Source organism: Xiphias gladius, chromosome 20 (assembly GCF_016859285.1).
Source record: "Xiphias gladius isolate SHS-SW01 ecotype Sanya breed wild chromosome 20, ASM1685928v1, whole genome shotgun sequence".
NCBI classification, from domain to species: Eukaryota; Metazoa; Chordata; class Actinopteri; order Istiophoriformes; family Xiphiidae; genus Xiphias; species Xiphias gladius.
The window spans coordinates 3,345,100-3,359,985 of record NC_053419.1 but is presented as its reverse complement, the minus strand read 5'-3'; the positions used below and the strand labels follow the sequence as shown (position 1 = coordinate 3,359,985).

Here is a 14,886-nt window from a genome sequence, read left to right as displayed (position 1 = left end):
TCAAAGCGCTTGATAGGAGAACGGTGTAGCAATACATTAGCAAACATAATTGATTTTATTTTAATTTTACAGTTACAAACCCTCTTTAAACGCGGGAAAATGTGATCTCCTGTCAAGGAGTTGTCCATCAGTCTCAAAAAATTGTGTTTACGGATGTTCTTTTTATTTTGAAAATGCAGTATTCCGGTTTGTCACGTGTCAGTGGCAGTGGTTGTGGCTCTCTCTCTCTCTGTGTGTGTGTGTGTGTGTGTGTGTGTGTGTGTGTGTGTGTGTGTGTGTGTGTGTGTGTGTGTGTGTGTGACCAAAACGTTGAAAAAAAAGAGTGGTGATGGTGGGAAACGTGACCACCTTACATCATCAATCAGCTGAGAATCAGACCCAGAAGGAGATTTAAAGCTCAGGGTCACGTTTACACCCTTCTCTATTCGAATGATTTCAGAATCCAGTTTGTTGTTCTCTTTCAAGACACGAATGATTAGAATTATGACGATTATGCCTTTTTCTTCCCCTTCTTAATTCTTTTAGGGTCCCTGAGGTGGCAGGCATCTACTATCCCACCATGCGTCGGAAATAAAAACAAGAAGTCATTATTTGTTATTAAGGATCTGTGTGGTAAATACCTCAGCTAATATTTGCAGTAATGGTGACTTAATCTGCCCAGTGTGGACAAAGGATGTAAAAAATAAATAAATGATATTAATAATAATAATAATAATAATAATAATAATAACAGAGTTTAGCAGCCACGTTGATAGACTTTGAGATGAAGATTCCGTGAGTTGAGGGAGTGAGTGCTCGAAAGCCAAATCTTAGACAATTCCATCAGCACATAAAAACCGTTGCTTTTTCAGGGAGGATGTTTCTCTTTATTTCAAACATGTCTAACTCCACTGACTTTATGCACCAGAGTGTGTTTCCAGGTGTTGGGGAGTACTGCTGCATAAGTGAAAACAGTTGTATAAAGCCTTTAGTGTCTCCAGAGGGAGCTGTGTGAGGTCTGATAAACTGCCTCAGGTGATGGCTCACGAGTCAGCATGAGTTGGGTCTGAAGACGACAAGTTTGAAAAGGAAAAACAAAAACCCGGGGTTGGCGAGTTAGAAAGAAGGGATCTCACCAGACCTCTGTAGCCTGCTCCTCATCTCTGCTTGATGCGAAAGGCTCCAGGACTCATTAGCTGCTGCATTATGGGTTATGTAGGTGCAGGTGTTGAAAAGGAAGGCGAAAAGAGGATTTCTCTCTCTCTCCCTCTGTCTTTGATCCTATCTTTTAACATGTCCACCGTGAGTCCGACAATGTTACAGCAGTGCTGAGCTAATGCAGAGCCATGTCTTGCACTGATCCCTTGTCACAGGTCACAGTTCCACCAGTTGTTTGCCATTCAGTCAGTGCCCCTTCTCAGATTAAAGATAAGACTAACAATCATTTGTATAGCAGAAATGTGCTTTTCATTATTTCCAATTTGATAGGTTTGATTGGAGCAACCTTGCCTGTGCACGGTGCAGGTGTATGTCAGTGTGTTCTGAAATTCCAGTTTCTTTTCTACTTCAACTTTTTGGCTTGTTCCTTTCAACCAGGGGAATTCATCACTGTCATTTCATTACTCCTGTCTCTGTTTGAAGACTGGTGGTCAGATGCAAATGTCCTCCTCGATCTTTCTCCAGAAGTCCACTGGCTCCTGGTTCTAGGGGACCACTTGTTATCATGCGGCGGTGGATCTAGAACATTTTGTTACATGGGATGGCAAGAGGTTTCGGCATGTTGGTGGTGGGTGGGGATCCCCACCTAAAAATACATACTACTTCTGAAACTAAATATCAAAAGGAGAGACAGAAAGGGGGCGAATACTGTCTTTCACAAATATCCATAAAGTCCTTTGAACTACTGCTGTCTTGAAACTGACCTACACAAGCCAGTTTCCCGCTTGTAGACTCTGTAATTCTGCAGTGATAGCTAATGCATTCATTATGTTCACCTTGAGCTGATTGTCTCTCAGTTCTCCGTTCCTCGCATTGGGTCCGTCTCCATCTCCCTCAGAGAACTTAAAAACAAAAACATCACAGTCCTGCTCTGAAACTGCTGAATTACAAAGTCATATGTTCTGTATTATCATGCCTGCCTCAAGGTTGTAACAACGTTTTACACCTGTAGATTAATGACTTGTGTTTTTTTTTTCTGGCCATGAAGTCAGACACGCAGCTCCTTTTTGTAATATTCTAATGGTTTAATGATGTGCTACATAAGTCGTTGTAAGTCATTCTCACTCTGTCATGTTAGATGCTGACCTGCCCTCCGATCAGCAGTCTGTTTGGAGGTGTTGCTAGGCAACGGTGTACCAGCAGAGGAAAAGTGTAGCTTACCTGTAAACTGAGACACAGAGGACCGCTGTTCGACTGTTAGCTGAGATGACTCATCTGCGGCTTAGTGCGGCTTCAACAGAACGACGGCAGAACTAGAAAAACCAAGGAGTCAACATCCTGACAGACGCAAGTCGCGGCGGGTAGGTTTCATCCTGATGGTGTTGTTTTCTGCGAAGACAAGTGGAAAACATTCAGAGTGAATACGTCCACCAAGGCCACACAATCCTGTAATATATGTTATGTTTATGACAGAAATGTAGAGAATGTATTGGTTTGCATCACGGTCGATCAATCTAAGTTCATCATGTTGCTGTAGCACTGCCTAGGGGGGAAATGGCTCAAATTTTCCAGGTTCACTGACTCTCAGGAGTTGATATCTCCTGTCATATCTAACTTGCACCTGCACAATGTGTTTAAGAGTGATGGTAAATTATGTAAAACAGGTCATGAAATTTGTAGGAATAGTGGTAAAAAAAAAAAGAAGGTTTTTTTTTTCATTCCAAGTAAATAAGTTTTTAGATATTCTGATGACTGAAAGGCAAAGCAACAGAGGGAGCCAAAAATAAATCCTCCCCTGTGGCGTAAGTGGTTACTGCTATGACTCAGATTCCTGTGTGTGTGTGTGTGTGTGTGTGTGTATGTGTGCGTGTGTGTGACAGCAGATGTGAAGATGGCATTAGCCAGCGGTCACTGGCTGGAGAAAGAGATGAGGGGCGAAGCCCCAAGTCCGAGGTGGGTCACATTCTTTTTGTCCTCTTCCATGTGAGTTCAAGTTCAATACAGTTTAACACATAAGCAGTAAAATACACCCTACACTACAGCCTTACCTGGGCTGGTTTGACCAGATTGCATCAGCTCATGTTGGCTAACTTTAGGTAGATATAGCTGTGTGACTGACATTACTGAGTCGGTTTGCAAGCTCCTCTCTACTTGTGTTATTGTAATATCATGCTTTACCATTTACCTGTAATTTTCAACTATGGCCACAGTGGCTGGCGTTCATCAAAAGTTACAAATCACGCTTTACATAGAGTAAGGTTCAGAGGAAACTGTAAAAGATGAGGTTTTTTTGTTTGCGCCTTTGACCCCTTCTTATTGTTCATGTCTTCTCTCACAGGTATGGACACGCTTTAGCTGTGGCAGGAAATGTCGCCTTTCTGTTTGGAGGAGCCTCCGGCATCAACCGAGAGGTGATTTGAGCTTTTCCCCTTCTTTTTTAAGCCTTTTCCATTCAGGGACTTTTCACAGACATCAGTCTGCTTCACATTTACGCTCATAAACACCTGAACACAGTGGTAGAAAGTAACAAAGTACATTTACTCAAGTACTGTACTTAAGTACAATTTTGAGGTACATGTAGTTTACTTGAGTATTTCCATTTTATGCTACTTTATACTTCCAATCCACTACATTTCAGAGGGAAATATTGCACTTTCTACTTCACTACATTTATAGACAGCTGTAGTTACTAGTTACTTTTAAGATAAAGATTTTACACAATTGATAATATAACAAGCTTTTAAAACATTGTTAAAGATGAAACCAAAAAATCAACAAAAATCAAAGATTAGAGAAAAACTCCAAAATCTGAAAACAGATTTGTGTATCAGAACTTTGTGTTTTCTTCTCCCATTAATTATCTCACAACCCCTTAGATTTATCTGGTGTCCCCGTATATAAAACTGTATATGAAGTAGCTCAAACCAGCTCCACCTCCAGCAGCTCCAACAGTAACGTGCTGCTACACACTGATGCTTCAGTGTTAATAATCTAATGATGTCAGATATAATAATATATCAGTCAGAGGTACCAAATCAGTTCTTTTACTTTCTTAATTTAACTACACTTAAGTAGGAGTAGGATTTTTCATGCAGGAATTTGACTTGTAGTGGAGTATTTTTACATTGCTGTGTTGGTACTTTTACTTCAGTAGAGGATCTGAATACTTCTTTCACCGCCACCTGAACATGTTACGCTGCACAATAAAACATGACTGAAACATGAAATCTGAATGGTACATTTGTTTGCTAACTTCTTCTCATTTATTTAGGAGGACAACCCTGTTTACTTCAACGACTTCTACATGTTAACAGGTACAAATTAAAGATGACTATATTGTACGCGATGATGAAGCCCCCAAAGTCCTGAAAGATGATCATTTTTACCATATGTGCTGAGGATATTTAAGGTTCCCCTGTGGAGGAAACTGGTACCCGTTTTGTTTTTATGCATTTTTTGGTTGATTTGACATTGTTTTTTGGGGCTTTGGGGGCTCTGTACGATCCCAGAGAAAAAATAGGTGTAATGGCAAAAAAAGAGGCCAAGTGTCACTTTTCATACTACAAAATACATTTTGTGCCATCAAATGAAGAATACCTTTTTCTTCCTTTTGCATAGATTATGTAGTATTTCATTTTTATTGATATATTTTAAATTGATTTTACTTTTTTTATTTACTCATGAATCCGTTCTCCTGTTCATTCCTTTCTAAATTCCTAAGTAAGTCAAATTTGTTCACATCAGCAGATTCACACAACCTCTTAATGACCCGGTGTAGCTGAGAGGAATAAAGAATGATCAGAGGTTTGTTGTTGTTTGTAGTTTCTCCTGATGACGTGACATGGGAGGAGATTCCTCAGAGTGGAGAAGTCCCCTCAGCCAGAGAAGGACACACTCTCTGGTAAACTACAGCGCTGAGTCCTAACTTCAATTTTTACTCAATATTTATATACTTTGAGTTCAGATTTTAGAAAAAAAAGGCTGACTTTTATGGTTTAATTGCTTATACAATGAATTTATAATGAAGCATAAAAAATATGAAACAAGACAATAGCTAACATAAGCCCTATCATTTTTCTAATATATTATATTTGAAATTACTTATCACTTGGTGTCCTAACAGTGGTTCAGGTAAAGTTCAGCATAATTGTCCTCATCAATGATTTTACAGTTGTTTTATGCTAGCTCCTGCACTGTGTGGGTACCGCACTGTTTGGCTCCCGTCCTAACAAAAAGTTAGCAAAGTTAGCTTTGTTTGGGCTAACGTTGTGTTAACCCAAATATAGCTAATAAACTTTATTTGAAAAGCAAAAATTACAAAAATACAAAAATTTACATATCACCGACAACTTAAGAGACTGAAAAGGGGAAAATGTTAAAGATGATTCTCGAAGGATTTGCACTGCTCTGTTTTTGTTACCCCAGAGAACCAAATCAGTGAGCTGAAGGCTGTGTAAAGGTGTTGATCTTTGATAGGATCAGCAGTACTAGCAATGTCAATACTATGTATGTCAAATAAACCAATTCATTTTTACTGTGATAACTTTGTCCTGTTTCCCTCTCAGTGTTGTGAAAGGCAAGTTGTATCTGTTTGGTGGAGTGTCCAGCCCTGATGCCACTGAGTGTCTCCCAGGAGTCTACAGCTTTGATATAGGTGAGGATGTTACACAGCTAGTGGAGGAAGAGGAGAATACGATCAGCCTGGTTTGTGCTTTTCTTTATTTTTCTTTTTTTTGAGTTGCTAAAGCTAAACATGGCTGTGATGCTTTTTCCCTTTTCTAACAGTGTCTTTGACCTGGGATTGCTTAGCAATCGGTGGTGTGGCCCTCAGAACCCTCAGACACAGCTCTGTTGCCGTGGGAGACAACATCTATGTGTATGGAGGCATTCTGGGAGGGAGTCCAACCGATGACCTCCTGGTCTTCAGCACAGGTCTGAAAAATAAAAATACGCGTGCAGCATTATTATCTTGACTGTCATCTTTCCTTTCTTCATTTTTATAAAATCAACTTCCAAAGACTGCATGCTTCCTGCGTAAAAAGAAACAAAAACAAAAAAAAGATTAAATTTTAAAATTAGAAGTTTTTCAACTAGTTTCTGCATCTACCCCTCAAACTCAGTTCCTCTCTGCTGTGTTTCAGTGTCTCTCACCTGGACGCCGGTTAAAGCTAGCGGATCGCTACCCCCTGCCCTGTGAGACACTTTGTTCCACTGAATATTATAAGTTTCACAAAAGGTTTATGAGAGGAGTGTTGCATTGAATTATATTAAAATATGCATGGCAGTACTATTTTTCTTGTCACTCAGTGTGTAAGATGAGTTTGTAATATCAGCTTATTAACACTAACATACACTGATAAAAATGTTTGCATTTGTGTGTTGATTGTGGCTGTGTGTGTTTCTTGTGTGGTGTGTGTGTGTGTGTAGATGTGGTCAGAGTTTTGCTCTGGTTGGTGATCAGGTGTTCATGTTTGGAGGTTACGGAGCAGGTGGAGACTTCGGTAAAGACCTCCATGTCCTCAACACAGGTAGACACTGATTCAGATGATCTCTGATGCAAAATATTTATTTATGCAACCTCAGTGCTTGCACACAATGTAACAACACAACTAAACACACTTGGTTCAGTCATCCACATACAGGTAAAAGAAAGTGTGAGAAGTGATTTCATGGAAATCAAAGGGTGTTTAGAAGGCACTCAACCTGCCAGTTTTAAAACTAAAAGTTATTCTATTTAGTGATATTTTTTACAGGTTGATACTTTGAAGTACGTGTCTGGAATGAAAATCAGTAGAAGTTAAATTTTGACAGCAATTTTTAAACATATAAATGAAAGTGAAGTACTGTATAGTACATAATATAATATTTTACTAACTGTTTTCTATTTAATATAGTCAGTCCAGACTTCCTTGTAAAAAGTGTACCTTTTTAAAACTTTAAAGGTGCCCTGTAAAGTTTTTTTATAAACAAACAAAAGTTATGTTTACATTAAGTGTTCATCAAAACACACTGTGTATGCTTAAGCTCTAACAAATGTGTTAAATGCATTTCCTTTCTCATAAAACATTTGCAAAGCTTTTTTTCTAAGTATCTTAGATCCAGCATTGTTTACATCTACGTTTACTGGCTTGTAATGTTCTTCTTCATATCTTGGCGTGTTATAGCCCCTTGTAGATTAGTAGAATAGTGTGAAACCATTGGCAGGAGTGTGTGCTGTATGATCTATGTGCACACATGTGCGCCCTCGTGCATGACTAAAACAAATTGAGGGCTTACTCATAGAAAAGCAGCTCCATAGCGCTACTAGAGGTCAAACATGCCTCAGTAAACCTTTAACAAACCTAATATCCAACAGTTTTATCTGCACGGATTATTCAATATTCTTATATCGTAGACTTATATTATTATGTAAGACTTATATAGCATTATTATAACAGTACCTTTGTATCTGCCCTGGTTTTTAGAGAACCTGTTGTGGCAGAAATGGGAGGTGAAAGGAGAATCACCTGAAGCCTGTAGCAGACAAACACTGACTGCCCACCATGATAAAGTACACACACTCACACACACATTAGTTAATTTGAAGAAAATGAACTGTTAATACATTAATGTAATTGTTATACATGTGTATATTTCTCTATATATAGATAGATATGCATATACACTGACCAAGCACTTTATTAGGAACACCTGCACAGCTGCTTGTTCATGCAGTTATCCAATTAACCAATCATGTGGCATCAGTACAATGCATAAAATAATTCAGATACAGGTCAAGAGCTCCAGTTAATGTTCACGTCAAACTTCAGAATGGAGGAAAATGTGATCTCTGTGACTTTGACCAGGGCATAATTGTTGGTGCTAGACAAACTGGTTTTAGTGTTTATGAAACTGCTGATCTTCTGGGATTTTCACACAAACAAGTCTCTAGAGTTGACTCAGAATAGAGCAAAAAACAAAAAACATTCAGTGAGCGGCAGTTATGCAGACGGAAACGCCTTGTTGATGACAGAGGTCAGACAAGAATAGAGAGAGCTGACAAAACAGCTACAGTAATTCAGATAACCACTCTTTACTACTGTGGTGAGCAGAGAAGCATCTCAGAATGCTCAAAATGTCGAATCTTGAGGCTGATGAGCTACAACAGCAGAAGACCACGTCAGGTTCCATTCCTGTCATCCAAGAACAGAAATGTTAGGGTGAAATGGGCACAGGCTTAACAAAACTGGACAGTTGAAGACTGGAAAAACGTAGCCTGGTCTGATGAATCTGGATTTCTGCTGAGGCCGCAGATGGTAGGATCAGAATTTGGCATCAACAGAATAAATCCATGGACTCAACCTGCCTTGTGTCAACAGTCCAGGCTGGTGGTGGTGTAATGTTGTGGGCAATGGTTTCTCGGCACACTTTGGGCCTCTTAATACCAATCAATCATGGTTTGAATGTCACAGTCTGAGTATTGTCGCTGATCGTGTGCATCCTTTTATGGCCACAATTTACCTTTTTCTAATGGCTACTTCCAGCATGATAATGCACCATGTCAGAAAGCAAAAGTCGTCTCAAACTGGTTTCATGAACACGACAATGAGTTCAGTGAACTTCAGTGGCCTCCTCAGTGACCAGATCTCAATTCAATAGAAAACCTTTGGGATGTGGTAGAACGGGATATTGGCAGCACGAATGTGCAGAATCTGCAGAATTGATGGGCTGCAATCATGTCAACATGGACCAGAATCTCAGAGGAATGTTTCCAACATCTTATGGAATTCATACCATGAAGAAATGACGCTGTTTTGAAAGCAAAGAGAGGCCCTACCCAGTATTAGTATGGTGTTCCTAATGAAGTGCTCAATGAGTGTATATATACACATACATACAGGAGGTATACGCCCATGTGCAGGATTGCAATACAATGATTTATTTCTGTTATTAATTAACTTTTATTTAATTCATTTTGTCATTTATTTATATTCGTCTTTAAGATTGTTCATACAACTGCTACATTTTAAAGCATATTTTCATTTATAAAAGCAGTTGTAGTAAACATAATATATTTATCAAATGTATGGATTATTTCTTTCTTGTTATTGTTGTTTTGATTATGCTGAATGTTCCTCGGCTTTATCAGCTCCATGCACAGTGTTCTTGTTAAAGAACAATAGTTCCTTCATTAATTATGAAGGAACTTCATAAAATGTAATCGTTTTTTCATTAAATGCATCAATTATTCAGTAATTTCAGCCAAAAAATAAATCATCAGAAGTGTATATGCAGTATGTTAGTATTGCATTATTTCTTTGTCGTTTTTTTTTGGTTATACTGAATGTTCCCACATTTCCCCTATTAAATCCCATGAAGGATATCTACCTGTTTGGTGGCAGAAGCACAAATGGGGACGGCACAGTGGTATCATCCAATGAAATCCATAAACTCAGCATTGGTGAGTCAGACAGTGCAGAATGTCTCATAAATAAACGTATGAATTATTCCAAAGAAACTCAGACGATTGAGTTTATGGCCTTCAAATATTTCAAGCTGTGTCTCTCCAGCTAAGATGAAGTGGAAGGTTCCGCTGTACGTTGGGATTCCTCCAGCCCGTCGACACGGACACACCGCCTTCATCCTCCACAGTCATGTCAGTGTGCCACTCAATAATTCAACGTTATATACTGTATATGTTATGTTTATTATTGTCATGTCTTATAATATAAAATATCCTTTTTGTGTGTGTCTCTTGGTTGACAGCTGTATGTATTTGGAGGAAAGAATGAAGAGCAGGAGTTTAATGACATGAAGGTGATGAAACTCATCAACCCCTCAGAGAGACAACCAGGTGTATTATTCATATTTACTTTATTTGAAGATAACATTAACACTATGGTCTAGAGGCTGCAGTGTTCATTCCAGGCACAGTCTGAAAGAACAAACATATGGATGATTTAACTATTCTTAGAATCTTACCAGTATAGGAGCTAAAAACCAAAACGTGACAGAAGTGGTTGTGGGAAAAATTGAAAAAAGACAACTTTTTCTCCCCAGTGATGAAAGAGATTCTGTTAGAGTTTGGTCTTCAGGGAGTCAGTCACAGGTCAGCAGCTGCTGTACACATCTGCATTTCCATTTCATCTTTGTGTTGGTGTGTGTGTCTGCAGTTTCAGCCCCGTGTCATGCTCTGTTTGAGTCTCATCTCTCAGTTTTAACACGTTGGTTTCATTCTGGTTTTGAATGTTAACAGCTTCACCCCGACAAAGGTCCCCAACGTCCGCTATGAGCTGAGTGAGTATGCTCCATCCAGCCTGTCCAGGAACACAGCAGCTAATGCACAGGTGATGAAAACACACACACACACACGCGCGCGCACAAACACACACACACAAGCACTCTCACTAACTAATAAAGCTATGAACACAGTACTGACAGTGGTACTAGCAGTAATAGCAGAAAGATAAGGGCCAGCCTGTAGCAAACAGAGCAGCTGAGCCCAAACCAATGGGATACGGAGTTTGGAGGAGGGGGGTCAAGTTGCCACAGCTGCATCTGTTGCTCAGTAACATCGTTGTTCTTATTTTTTTGACTGGGTGACAGCAAGGTGAAACTCTGCCTCCACGCTTAATGGCTACACCTGATGCCATCATACGCTACAGACTGCTGCTCTCCACCTAGTCTAGTCTCATCATGTAACCAGAGTGGGTTGTAGCTTAAAGTAGAGGGAACAGTTAGGAATGTGACTCGATAAGTATAGCAAGTTAAGCTAACTAAAAAACATTGTTTATCTTCTGTATGTTAAATCTCAGGCAGTCGCTCTGAAGGTGCTCTGGTCTGGTTTTAACCACCCTGTTTCGCCTTGCAGTAGCCTAGTTGTAGCAGCAGCAGTAGCTGTATCTGTAGCAGTAGCAGTAGAAGTAGCACTAGCGGAGGCAATAGCAGTGGTACCAGCAGCGGTAGTAGGAGTAGCAGCAGTAGTAGTAGTAGTACTGGTAGCATTGGTAGCCGCAATAGGAGAACTCGCAGCAACAGCAGTAGGCTAGCAGTGGTAGTACTAGAAGTAGTAGTACTAACAGTTAAAGTAGTAACAGTAGCAGTAGTAGTGGGAACAGCAGTAGCAGAATTAGTAGCACTAGTAGTTGTAGCAGTTTTCCTGGTAGTTGATGTACTAATAGCAGTTGCTGTCACTGATAATACAACAGATGATATTTCAGTTTATTCCCTCTTGCAGGAGTTTTTCCACAGTGACTTCAGTGCAGTTCGAGATCAGGCCATGAAGATGATCCAGACAGCATTCACTCTGCTGGACCAGGAGTTCCAGAAACTGGACCGGTACTTTTTTGTTTTCCTTCATTTAGTTTGTTTCACATCTTTACATCAGAATAGGTGTTAATGCATCTACAGTCCTGTTTCAAATTATTATTATTAATATTTCAGTATAGAATTTACAATTTCTTCATAAAAAAAATGCAAATTAACCAATTTTATATAATCAAAATATTTTCATAAAATGTCAAAAGTTACTGAACAACAACAACATCAACAAAAATGCTTTCATATAGTGAAATAAAAAACACAGACATAAAAAGTACACTTGACACAATTATTGGCCCCTTTTGATGAATATAATTTAGTTCCTCAAACAAAATAAAAAACAAATAAGACTCACCTGTGCTTAATTTTCAGTGTTCACGTGACCTGAATTAAACAATGAATAATGGTTTTACTGCATAAAAAGGGGCTGATTGTTTCAAGTTTCTTTTTCACAATAGCGAAGACAAGAGATCAGTCTGAGAGCATCAGACATGCTATCCTCAAAACAGTACAATTCCAAAGGCTACAAGGCAGTCAGCAAAGATCTTGAAGTCCCTGTTTCAACAGGTCATAATGTTATCAAGAAGTTTCACAGTCATTAAAACTGTTAAGACACTTCCAGGGCGTGGTGTTAAGAAGAAACTCAATGAGAGAAGTCTGCGAGGGTTGATTTGGGTTGTGGAAACAATATGCAAGACATCTAAAGAGCTTCAGGCTGACCTGAAGCAATCTGGATTGGTGGTTTCGGCCTGTACCATACGCCGTACACTAAACCAAGTAGGGCTCCATGGGCGAAGGCCAAGGAGGACACCACTGTTGAAAGAAAGATATAAAAAGGCAAAACTAATGTTTTTAAAAAATTCGCAGATAGGCCACAGTCTCTCTGGGAAAATGTTCTATGCACAGATGAAACCAAAGTAGAGCTCTTTGGGAAATCAGTGCTTCAGTTTGTTTATAGGCAATGAAATTAAGCTCATAAGGAAAAGAACAGCCTACCTACAGTAAAAAATGGTGGAGGTTGTATCATGCTGTCGGGCTGCTGTGCTGCCTCTGGTACTGGAGGCACTGATGTACCAAAGGAATGATGAAATCAGAAGATTACCAAGTCATTTTAGAGCAAAATGTGTTAGTCAGTGTCAGAAAACTAGGTTTTAGGAGAAGACCTTGGGTCATTTAGCAGGACAACGCCCCAAAGCAGAAATCCAGCAGCACAAAAGAATGGTTGAAAAGGAAAAGATGGACTGTTTTAAACTGGTCATGATGAGCCCTGACCCAACTCCCATTGATAAACCTTGGGAGAGAAAGAGTTTGAACGCATAGCAGTGGAAGAGTGGCAGAAGCTACCAGCAGAGAGGGGCAAGAAGCTTCCAGGTGGCTACAAGAAACATTTAGAGCCATTTCGAATACATTTAGTGTTTGTATTGTTTCACTACTATGCAAATTCAGTTTTTTAAATTTCCTTTTGTTCAGTAACCTTGGACATTTTATTAACATATTTTGATTATACAAAATTGGTTAATTTATTTATTTCTGAATTATTGTAAATTCTGACCTGAAAATTCAGGGGTGCTAATAATTTCAACCAGGACTATAATAAGAATGTTTCACAAAATTAACCATCATTTGCATAAAACTAATATAGTTGGTCACAATTTAGGAATAGTTTGAAGAGATCATCTGGTTGAATGACTCTGAATATCCAAATAACTACCAAACTTGTATTGATTTTTATAGCTCAATGTCTTTTTTTTCACAGAGAGAAGTCAGAGTTGTCTAAAGCTACTGTTGCTCTGCAAAGAGAGAAAGAAGCTCAGGAGGCCCACAGACAACAGCAGCAACAGGTCCTTTACTGCTTTCATCCAGTCTAATCTCAACCAATTTAATCCATTCTAGCTATCTAGTCTACTCTAATCTGTAGTAATTTTGTCTACAGTAAAACAATCTCATTTTTTTAATCTGATCTAAATATAATCAATTCCATCTAATGTAATCTAATCTAATATAATATAATCCATTCTATCTGCACTATCTAATCTAATCCAATCTAATCCATTCTATCTAAACAATCGAATGTAATCTAATGTAATCTAATCTCGTCTAAAGTTTCATCCTAATCAGCATATTTTTTGTGTTGTAAAGAAAGAAAAGAATCAGAGTGTGTCTGTTTCAGGAGCTGCAGGAGATGCTGGACAGTCATCGCTCTCAGAATGAGGCCTGGCTCCGAGCCAGAGCTGAGGAGAACGACCGAGAGAGGAGGGAGCTCTGTAGACTCAGAGTCAGTAAACACACACACACGCACGCACGCACACACACACACACACACACACACACACACACACACACACACACACACACACACAGACACCCTAGCCCCTTACCCTAACATAAACCTGATTCTAACCTGAACCCTAAAACAAGTTTTAGCCCTCAAACAGCCCTTTGAAGGTGTGAGGACCAGCCAAAATGTCCTCATAATGTTGAAATGTCCTCACTATGATGCTCTTGAGCCAAAGCCAAAGCATCCTTAAAAAGAGATCCACCTGCTTTCATATATAGTCTGATGAAGGCCTTACAAAGAAAAACATCATCAGTTTTGTCTGTTCATTAGCTGTAACTAAAATTCACCGAAGACATGGCATGAGGTGATTCTTTAGGTTTTTTTTTCATTTGCATTCAATGCAATTTCATTCAATGGCATTTTCTTTGAGGAAATTACACAACCTTAAAACTGAAATGTCCTGAGACTGGATCCGACTGCACAGTGAAAATCTCAGCGCCTGGCAGAGTCATCAGTGACTAACTATCTGTGATATGGTAGGATTAAATTTAAACAAACCCTCCCGTCTCTCTGTCCGTCTGTCTGTCCCCTCAGGAGGAGGTGTTGCAGGAGCAGGAGAGGGTGAAAGAGGAGCAGAGCAGCATCCAGAAACGCAGTGAACATCTTCTGTCCATCATGCAGCAGTTCAAAGGAATGTGAGATAGATAGATGGATAGATAGATAGATAGATAGATAGATGTTCAGTTTGGGACTTTAATGCTTAGATTAGGTTTAGAATGAACTGAACTAACTGGTGATGCTGATGACGTGGCACTTGAATTCATCTGACAGGGCTGTGGGGGTACACGTGACAAAAAATGGCTGATTCATTCATCAATGAATCAGAAATGACTGTCAGTGCTGTAAAGCAAGATGGAATAAGGCAGAGCGCTGCTCCGTTTTCAACAGAATTAGTCTTGATCCCAAAAAAATTCACGAGAAAGTAAGAAAAATGAGAAAAAAAAAGACTGTTATTGACAAAATGTCCACACTCGGAGCAGTGGGCAGCCACAGCTGCAGTGTCCAGGGAGCAGTTAGAGAATTCGGTGCCTTGCTCAAGTGCAATTCAGCCGTGGATAGGAAGGGAAAGCGCTGTTCATTCACTCCCCCTTCCCACATTTTTTCCACCAGTC

At 39.4% G+C, this 14,886-nt stretch overlaps 1 protein-coding gene across 1 annotated transcript; it reads left to right on the top strand.

Annotated features, from left to right (window-relative positions):
* Window positions 1-3,028: 3,028 nt before the first annotated feature.
* On the top strand, window positions 3,029-14,416 carry zmp:0000001301 (kelch domain-containing protein 3). The gene is made up of 16 exons (XM_040158030.1): window positions 3,029-3,090; window positions 3,476-3,548; window positions 4,409-4,451; window positions 4,960-5,038; window positions 5,703-5,791; window positions 5,923-6,069; window positions 6,279-6,330; window positions 6,565-6,665; window positions 9,687-9,772; window positions 9,883-9,970; window positions 10,177-10,225; window positions 10,373-10,463; window positions 11,354-11,454; window positions 13,193-13,277; window positions 13,607-13,711; window positions 14,309-14,416. Exons 1-16 carry the CDS (start codon window positions 3,029-3,031, stop codon window positions 14,411-14,413), a joined length of 1,356 nt encoding a protein of 451 aa, XP_040013964.1. The 3' UTR covers window positions 14,414-14,416.
* Window positions 14,417-14,886: the final 470 nt, after the last annotated feature.